Source organism: Strix uralensis, chromosome 5 (assembly GCF_047716275.1).
Source record: "Strix uralensis isolate ZFMK-TIS-50842 chromosome 5, bStrUra1, whole genome shotgun sequence".
Lineage (NCBI taxonomy): Eukaryota > Metazoa > Chordata > Aves > Strigiformes > Strigidae > Strix > Strix uralensis.
The window spans coordinates 49,647,735-49,657,256 of record NC_133976.1 but is presented as its reverse complement, the minus strand read 5'-3'; the positions used below and the strand labels follow the sequence as shown (position 1 = coordinate 49,657,256).

The window sequence follows — 9,522 nt, the reverse complement described above, 5'->3', positions numbered from 1 at the left end:
AGATGGTTTGAGAATTTGTTTCAGTTGCTCGTGCTTCGTAGTACTTTCATTTCTTTCTAGAACTTTCATTTCTTAAGCCTGAAATCCATGGTTAGTAAGGTTGAGGTTTGTGTTATATTATTTTATAAAATTTGAAGAAAAGTTGATCTGATACACTTGAGAAGGATAAAGAATAAACATGGTGCCAATTTACGGGGGGGGGGTGGGGGGCGGGGGGGGGTGGAAAGTAGTACTTAAATTATGACCTGATTATTCATTTTACCCGGACTGTGCTATTTGTCATACTAATGCAGAGCAACCAACAGTGCCTGCCTCAAAGAATCTGCTGTCCTGCCTGAGCCGACATTGGTGAAAACAAAAGACTTAAATACATCAGAGAGGGTGGAGAAAGTATCAACAAATAAATAAATAAAAATCAAAGGCTGCTGCTTTGATCTGTCACTGCTCTGAACATTTAAACACCATACCCTGAACACACAGAGCCAAGCAGCAAGTGAAGCACCTGGTAAGAACAGCCTGGAATCTCTTTCATGAGAGAATGCAGGACCACAGTGGGCAAGGTGGACTGGACAATTTGCCCCGCTGAGCAGTGGGACAAGGTATGGGACAAGGGACGTGTGGTCTTGTGTCCAGCGAGTTGCACATCAGCCTGGCCAAACCCCCTGCTTAGCAGCTGGGGGAGGTTTGTGTAACACTTTCAAGTCTTTGCAAGAGGTAGCAAAGCAGGGATCCTCTCAAAATCCTCGCTGGGGAGGATGTCGTTAATGCCATCTGGGTGTCAGCCTTTCTTGAAACTGCAGCGACTGACGTGCCAACTTTAATTAAGATCACGGATGTTTTCTGCGCTGAACACACAGGACTGTCCGTGCCACCATCTGCTCCCAGGGTCAACGCTCTCCGGCTACTCGCGACCCAGGGAACCTCCTTCAGCTGGGGTTAAAAATAATGAGCCCTGAAGCAGAGCAGCAGTGTAAACGAGATTAGTCGCTTCAGAACAATTTTACTCCCGAACATGTTGGCGACGGGATTAGCATTTAGGCCAGGCTTCGCCCGGTTTATTTTCGCTCCTCGCTTTTCACTTACCCGTTTACTAACCCGCACCTTAGCACAACCCTGCCCGGCTCAGCCTCCGGCCCCGCTCCACCCGGTGTCCCCCGGCCCCAGCTACCCGGCCCCGCTCCGACGGGCCCTGCAGCCTCCACCCCGCCACCCCCCGCCTCCCAGTACGGCGGAGACCGCAGCGTCCTGCCGGGCCCGGCGGGGGAGCGCTGGACGGCGGCGGCGGGGTGCCAGCCGCCAGGTGCGGGGTCCCCGCCGGGCCGGGCCGCGTCCCGCCGTGCTGGCGGCGGGCAGGGGCACACCGCGCCGCCGGACCGGGCTCTGCGCTGGCGGCGGCCTCACGCCGCGGCCGGGGGAGCGCGGTTCGGTGACCGGCTACCTGGAGCGGCCGGCCGCGCTGAGGCGGGCCGCCTTCCCCGGTCACGGTTTTGGGGTGGCCCGCCCGGGCTTTAGCGGTGCCCGTAGGCTGTTCCTGAAGCGGCGCCAGGTCCCCGGCTGCGCCTCGCGCAGCGAGTAAAGCCGGGCAGCGTAGGAAGAGATTAACTCGGGGTTTACCCTTCACCCGTGTAGAGATCAGCTGAGGACAGAGGCCACCCGCCTCCCTAAAAACGGGATTCCCGGAGCGCCCTAACGCAAAGCCGGGCCGCAATCAGCGCTGGGGAATTAGCCCCCCCCCCCTCCGCGGGGGGCCAGATCTGGGGAAAAAAAATATGAAGGGAGAGTAAAGGTGCCTTTTGTTCCGCCGGCCGCGGCCGGTGCCCGCTGCGGAGAAGGGGGGGAGGGAAAGAGAGGAGGAGGGGGGGGGAGGGAGGAGGGGAGGGCGGGGCCGCGCCCCCTCACCTGCCCCCACCGCCCCCGCCCGCCGCGCCGCGGCTGCCGCTTGTTTGCACTCGGCTTATCCGGAGCGGAAATTCCTTTCCGTTTTTGTGAATGACAAACTCATTAACGATTCATCAACACAACCTGTTCCAGCCGGCCCGTCGCCGCGGCAACAGCCCCTTCCGCGCGCCCCCATTGGCTGCGCCGGAGAATGTCTCCATTGAGACGTCCCGCGGTTGTACCCATTGAGGAGCCGCCGGGCGGCGCGGGGCCGCGGCCGAGGGGCGCTGCGGGCGGCGACGGGGCAGCGGCACCGCCACCGGCACCGCCGCGGTGTGTCCGCGCCGGGTCCGCGCCGAGTGGGGCAGCCCCGCTCGGCGGCACGTTAATTGGATTTCATTCACTCCGGGCGGAGGAAAAGCCCAAGGGCTCAAGCTTGCAGCGGCGATTAGGCAGGTTCATTGAGGGATTCATTGACAAAAAAAAAAAAAAGGAAAAAAAAAAAAAAAGGAGACCGGGCAGGCTGGCTGCGCGCACGCAGGCACATACACACATGCACGTTCACATTTACACACACACACTTACACACGCTCCCACTTACACACACACCGGGGCCGGGGCTGCTGCTCCCTCCCCGTGACTCCACCGCCGCCCGGCGCGGGGGAGGCGGCGCGGGGGGGCTGCGTGATTCATTTTCCTGGGGCGGAGGGAGATAAGTTGTGCGGAGTTGGAGGGGTGCAGCTCGCCCGCCGAGCCAGCCGCATGCCTCTGTGAGAGAGAGGGGCGCTTCCAGAGCACACTCCGCTTCCCCCGTCCTTCCTCATGCTAGATACGTTCAGACCCGTCCCTTTTGCGTCGGAAATGGCGATTAGTAAATCCGTGGCGTGGCTGAACGAGCAGCTGGAGATGGGCAACGACCGGCTGTTGCTGATGGACTGTCGGCCGCAGGAGTTGTACGAGTCGTCCCACATCGAGTCGGCCATCAACGTGGCCATCCCCGGCATCATGCTGCGGCGGCTGCAGAAGGGCAACCTGCCCCTGCGGTCCCTCGTCGCCAGCAGCGAGGAGGACCGGGAGCGCTTCGCCCGCCGGTGCGGCACCGACACGGTGGTGCTCTACGACGAGCACAGCCGCGACTGGAACGAGAACACGGGCGGAGAGTCCGTGCTGGGGCTGCTCCTCAAGCGCCTCAAAGACGAAGGCTGCAAGGCGTTCTATCTGGAAGGTGAGAAGGGCTGCCCGGGCTTGGGGAAGAGACCGCAGCCTGCCTGGGGGCCGGGGCTGAGGGCGACGGGGAGGCGAGCCCCGCGGCTCGCTGCCCGGGGAAAGAAGGGAGGGGGGGGGCGTCCGCAGCGTCCTCAGGGCATTGCACACTGGCGCTCCGGGAGGATACCAACCTGGGCAGGGGGCTCTTCCCCCCCCCCCCCCCCCCTCCCCCGCCCCAGCATCCCTGTCCTCGCTTTGTTTAAAGAGACCTCGAGGACTGGAATCTCTGTAGCAGCGTGGGGAGGACAGGGCTAACGGGGATCCCGGCACGAGCCGGGGAGGGCACAAGGAATTGCCGCCGAGACACCTCTCCAGAGGTCCCCGCAGGGCGAAGCGGCACAGGGTTTTAATCTTGAACGTGCCGAGTGCTCCGCTGCCGCGGGTGATTTTTTTAAACCTTCTTTTAGGTTAGTCCTTCTGCGTGAGTGTGTGACGGATTTTTTCTTTTTCCCGGGGCTCGAGAGGGTGGGAAGCAGATGCCCCTTTGCAGACAGGGCTGTACCGGAGAAGTAAGTCGGCTTGCCGTCTTATATCAGGTTGCATTTCCCCCCCCCCCCTTTGCTTTTCTCCCCAGGTGGTTTTAGCAAGTTCCAGGCCGAGTTCGCCCTGCACTGCGAAACTAACCTAGACAGTTCGTGTAGCAGCAGTTCTCCTCCTTTGCCAGTCCTGGGCTTGGGAGGCCTCCGAATCAGCTCCGATTCCTCATCAGACATTGAATCTGACATTGACAGAGACCCCAACAGTGCCACTGACTCCGATGGCAGCCCTCTCTCCAACAACCAGCCTTCCTTCCCGGTGGAGATTTTACCCTACCTCTACTTAGGCTGTGCCAAGGACTCCACTAATCTGGACGTTTTAGAAGAGTTTGGCATTAAATACATATTGAATGTTACCCCCAACCTGCCTAATCTCTTTGAAAACGCCGGCGAATTCAAGTACAAACAGATCCCCATCTCAGACCACTGGAGCCAAAATCTGTCTCAGTTCTTCCCTGAGGCCATCTCCTTTATAGGTGAGACCCGGTTATTTGCTAACAGCTATATATGTCTAGCGTCAGATTTCAGCTGTTTTTGCAGAATTCAGGAGATCTCTGTCGAGAAGCGGTAGCAGCGTTTTTGGCAGTCTCTGGGGGATGCCTCGCTTTATGGTTTTAAAGGCGGTTTAAATTAAGGGGCGGGTGGGGACTGTTTGTGGGGTTATTGAGGAGCCCCGGTGAATTGTAAGCGACGTTTGCACGTTGCAAACGCATACCTGGATCGACTGGCTGTGGGATTCCTCCCTGAGCTGCTTCTGTCGGAGCTGGGGACTGAGCAATGCGCAGGATGGGAGATCTTTTTAAATCTCTTCCTGGGGGAGGTAAATGAGCCCGGGGTTGATGGTTTATTCGTCCTTTTTTTGTTTGGTTATTTTTTTTTCCCCTTCTTGAGGTTACTGAAGAGCGGTGTAATAAAAAGAAACTATCTGGGAAGCTAAGTTTAGCTTTGAAATACAAGTTATTCATAAACGGTATCCCTGGCAAATGTATGAGCTTTAATTAAATCTTGTGGTAATAATGATATACCTCTCGGGCTCGGTGCCTCGGTTAGCCAGCCCTTAGACATTATCCGTCAGCTTTGGAAACACGTCCCCTTAGGCTCAAGGAGTTCTGGTTAAAATTTGCACTCTCCTTCGTTTCGGGGAGGACTGCAAATCATCCCATCGGGGTGCGGTGGGGTGGGCATCGTGTTATCTGTTGGGAAGCTGTGCTGTAATCCGGTTGAATGATACCGGTAATAGTGGAGAATGTAGGTAATCTGAGCCCAGCAGGAAGAAATGTGGGCTGGAAGCCACAAAGAAACTAATCTCCAGGCATTGTAATGCATTTCCTATTACAAAGGAATCCATTTTCAACCAATGTTGACATCCTGTTCCTCTTAATGGGCTGTCCCCTGTGACTTCCCTCATTCTTTTAAAATGCCTGAATACCTCCATTGTTAGCTGCACAACAGTTGGAGAATAATTTAATAGACCTTTGCAGTCTGCTGGTCTGTATAAAAGGCATTCAGTGACATATTGCAGGATTTCCATGCTGGGGCAAGGGGACTGTAAGAATTTAAGGCAAATCCCCAGGCAAAAGCGTGTCTTTTAAAACTGACTTAAAACGGTGTCATGCAGCGTATCCTGTTCCCTTTGTCTCGTTCTTAGTTTTCTCAGCTCTTGGACTCGGGTACATATACGTAGGGGGGTGGATTCTCCTCTTGTCCTGGTTTTAAGCCGGTGAAGTTAACTCTTGCATTGCGCTGCTGGCCACTGGGATCAGAATCGTCCTTTCTTCCTACTTGATAATAATCTCACTTGTGTGGAGAGATCAGTTACCAACCCCCTGTCTTATGTGTCCTCCTCTGCCTCTTTGTCTCTGTACAGATGAAGCGCGGGGGAAGAACTGCGGCGTCCTGGTGCATTGCTTAGCAGGGATCAGCCGCTCGGTCACAGTGACGGTGGCCTACCTCATGCAGAAGCTCAACCTGTCCATGAACGATGCCTACGATATTGTCAAGATGAAGAAGTCTAACATTTCGCCCAACTTCAACTTCATGGGTCAGCTGCTGGACTTTGAGCGGACTCTGGGGCTGAGCAGCCCCTGTGACAACCGAGTGCCGAACCAGCAGCTGTACTTCACCACCCCTTCCAACCAGAACGTCTTTCAGGTGGATTCCCTGCAGTCCACGTGAGCTCCCACTGCCTCCCTTCTCCTGTCTGTTTCATGGGATCACTCCTCAATGGTTTCTCTTTGGCAGTGATAAAGAAAACGAAGCTTTCTCTTTTTCTGGCCTCTGCTATCAAAAAGCAGCTGCCAGTGCAGGCTAGGAAAGGTTTACACAGTATGGAATCGGCTATTGCGAAGGGAGGGAACGTGGTGAGCTCTCTGGGAAGGACCGTGGTGACCAGGTGGCAGGTGGGCAGCATGCTCATCCCTGCTTGCGCAGTGGCTTGGGTCCGAGGACTTCCCGGGGGGTAGGGTAAGGCGGGACAGGCTGGGCACGTGATCTCTAGAGACTGGAACTGTCCCGCTTGCCTCTCTGCTTTCGGATCTGTGACACACATCTTTGTCTTCAGTGAAGACGGGTTATTTTTGTTTGTTTGTCTGTTTTAATTTAGAGGAGCCAAAGAAAGAGATTTCAGCTTAGTGTATTTGGAGTACTTGTTTGCCGGGAGCTCGGTAGTATCCTACTTGATCAATGTAAATATTTAATCTTAAATCGATTTGCAATCTTTTTGAATTCACATGTATTCAAGAAATCAATCCAAGGGACATCTGTGTTTTTGTTCTCTTCACAAATTCTGCTTTTATTTGTTTGTGGTTTTTTTTTTTTTTTTAATTACAAAGAATATATTTGCAGCATGCTTAATTTTACTGTTCAGCTGAAGCAAGCTTTCCATGAGGGAGAAATGGCAATGGTGAGAAGTTTTCAAATCATGTTTTGTGAGCGAGTACAGTCTCTTCTTTCATATATCTTTCTTTTCCTTGTGGTGATTTTCTTTTTTCTCATGCTCTTGATGTAGTTTCCACATGATATATATATATATATATTTTTAAATTAAATTAATTTTTGCCTTACCTTTTGTAAATAGATCACCTGGGAGGAAGTTCGTCTTTGAATGCGAAAGATTTTTTGATCACTTTTTAAAACTTTCAGATGTGCTGAACAGTGCATTACCTCTGTACAAATTCTTCAGGGAGCTTCACCTCAAATGCAATATTTTGCGTCTCTTTTTTTTGTATAAAACTGGAAGTATGTGCGAACATTTATACCTGTGTGTACACACAGTGAACATGCACATGGTTGCCAATAAGGGAGAGTCTAATTCACAGTGTAAAAGTTTTAAGATGGAATTTATTATAAGAATGTAAAACCTTAAATTATTAATAAATAAATAACTATTTTTGGCTATTGAGAATCTGGCTGCTTTATTCCCCCTTTCGCTTCTGTGTGGGTGTGGTTAATTGCACATACACATATGGTTATGTTTAAGGGTAATGATTGCTTGCAATAGCTTTCGTACAGCCCATAAAACAATAAAGCCTTGATTTCCCCTTTGGTCCCCTGGTGCCTAAATGAATAAACAGTGCATGTGCTGGATTCTTGTCTTGCTTTGGTGAAGGGAATGCTTTTGAAGGCCTTTAGGTTAGTTGCAAATTATTCCAGCATCCCTTTGCTACCCCAGGGATGCACCTGACCCTGGGCCGTAAGGATTTTTTTTTTTTTTTTTTAAAGTAAGGCGCTGCTGTTTTCTGGGTTTATTTACAAGTTTTGGTACTCTATTACAGATGCCAGGAGATGGGTTCATGCTCTCCTTATCTGTCTCGCAGGAACTCATTTCACAGAGATCTATCAACAGTCTGCAGCCTATAGATGATTTTTCTGTTGCTGTTCAGCCACATTGCAACTTAGCAGGTGAACGCAAGAAGCAAAAGTCTTTATAATACCCTTAGTCACCTCATTTCCTCTTTGGACCCTTCAAGGAGTCCTGCCTCTGCAGAAGGAAAAAGGGACATTACAGCAATTGCAAAACTTCCTGCTGCAACTTATTTTCATTAACATCCTTCCTGATGAGAAGTAGCCCAAGGTAAGGTGGTGCCAAAGTCTGTGTACAGTACCACGGTGATGGGCTGATGCTGCAGCTGGGGCTGTCGGCTGGGGTTTTGCAGAACTCCTGGCAGCCAGAGCACATTTCAAGTAATTTTAGAAACTGCAAGTGTGTGAAATGAAAAGCAAACAAAACATGGGAAAAAAGTGAGTCAGTGTCTCATGCAGTAGTGGCCTAGATTGAGTGCATAAACTGTGAAAGTAGAAGTGGGTTGCAGTTAAACTTGGCTTGTGCTAATCCAGTTTTGAACGGTTTCCGCTCTTGGCATTCCCTATGCTGCTCTGTTCAAAGTGGAGATTTGCAAGCAGCTCTAGCAATTTCCTGTCCAGCTGCAGCTCAAGTGACTCCCTTTTTTTTTTTTTCTTTCTTTTTTTTTTTTTAATATGGTCTGTGGATAATTTTAGCCAGTTTCCTCTTTGTGGATTATTAATCTGCTTTCCTTGTAGAACCTACATAGTGTGTCCCTACTGTTCTGCTGAAGTCAACAGATGGCCTCCCCGCCACTTCCTCTCGTTTTGCTGTGGGTTTGTTGTCAGGCCACTTCTGAAATTAATAGTGTTTTCTGGCCGGCTGCCACAGGCCATTACCACAAAGGGGAAGTAACACATCTGAATAGCAGGAAGCCAGGCAGGGTCACAGCATGAACTGAACCTGTTGAGTGCGATGGGGCCTCTCCCGTTTAGCAAGTGTAGGGCTCCTCTTTCCTCCCCCTTCTTAACACGCCTTGCACAGAGAGAGGGCCGAGGTGAATGCCTCAGCTGTTTGCACCAGGCAAATATTTCCGGCTGAATGAGTTGCAAATGTTAATTGTGACTAGGTGCCCGTTAAGGTGAGGAGGTAAAAAGCAGCGGTAAAGAGCAGTGTGCAGCGATGTAGCCTAGGGGAGAAGGGCCTTGGCTTTCTTTGCAAGCTGCTTTGAAAAGTTAGTGCTCACAAGGGCTTCCTGCTTCCTTCCTGCTTTGCCGAATGACTAACACCAAATGGGTACTTCTGCAATTCATCATTTTTTGGGACAAGCAAGCAAAGATCTTTGCTCACACACAGACACACGCAGCAGAGTCGGGCAGAAACCTTGCTACAGATTTTTCCTCGAGCGAGGCCTGAACCAGGGCTGTTAGTCAGAAACCTTGGCTGAACTTGAACCAGGACTGGGCAAGAACAGCTTTGGTCACAGAAAAACCCAAACCGAAAGTGGAGCCAAACCAAAACCTGCTTCAACCTCTGATTTTGCTGGGGGTGTTCATGCTCACTTATGTGCTGGCTCTTAATTACAAATAGTTTGGAGGGAAAAGCAGTGAGGGTTCTCACCAGCAATGTTCACCCTCCCCACACAGGCTCTAGGGTACCTCTGCCCCAGTATGGTGAGGGGAATGGCTCACGCTTACATCAGTTTTTCAGAAACTGGGCTCTGCTTACTCCTGCAGTGTCTCTTCCCCCCCCCCCCCCCCCCAGCCACTTGTTTCAAAATAACTTTCTTCCTTTTTTCCCCTCCCTCGTTTTCAGTCCTTGCTGGGATGGGGCAGAGGTCTTGGGCTTCTGGGGGCTTTGGCAGCTATTGTAGTTCCTCAGCTGGTATAGTAATTTGTACAGTGAAGAATAAATCCTTTGTGCCTGGAGGGACAGGCCTGATGTGTGTAGGAGAAAGGGGGGAATATCCCCACTTTGCAGCTAAAAAAATTGGAGCCTGCTTCGTTTACAGGAGTGTGAGGTACTGAATTCCTCCGGAAGTTACAGAGATATTAGAAAGGA

General features: G+C 51.6%; 1 protein-coding gene across 1 annotated transcript; it reads left to right on the top strand.

The window, feature by feature from the left end:
• The first annotated feature begins 2,071 nt into the window (after positions 1–2,071).
• On the top strand, positions 2,072–7,076 carry DUSP6 (dual specificity phosphatase 6). The gene is made up of 3 exons (XM_074870712.1): positions 2,072–3,103; positions 3,719–4,156; positions 5,548–7,076. The coding sequence occupies exons 1-3, from the start codon at positions 2,701–2,703 to the stop codon at positions 5,853–5,855; spliced, it is 1,149 nt and encodes a 382-aa protein (XP_074726813.1). The 5' UTR covers positions 2,072–2,700; the 3' UTR covers positions 5,856–7,076.
• Positions 7,077–9,522: the final 2,446 nt, after the last annotated feature.

Coding starts and splice junctions, on each gene's coding strand:
- DUSP6 (XM_074870712.1), top strand. CDS start 2,701: ATGCTAGATACGTTCAGACCCGTCCCTTTTGCGTCGGAAATGGCGATT. Junction 3,104..3,718: donor CAAGGCGTTCTATCTGGAAG/GTGAGAAGGGCT, acceptor TTTTCTCCCCAG/GTGGTTTTAGCAAGTTCCAG. Junction 4,157..5,547: donor TGAGGCCATCTCCTTTATAG/GTGAGACCCGGT, acceptor GTCTCTGTACAG/ATGAAGCGCGGGGGAAGAAC.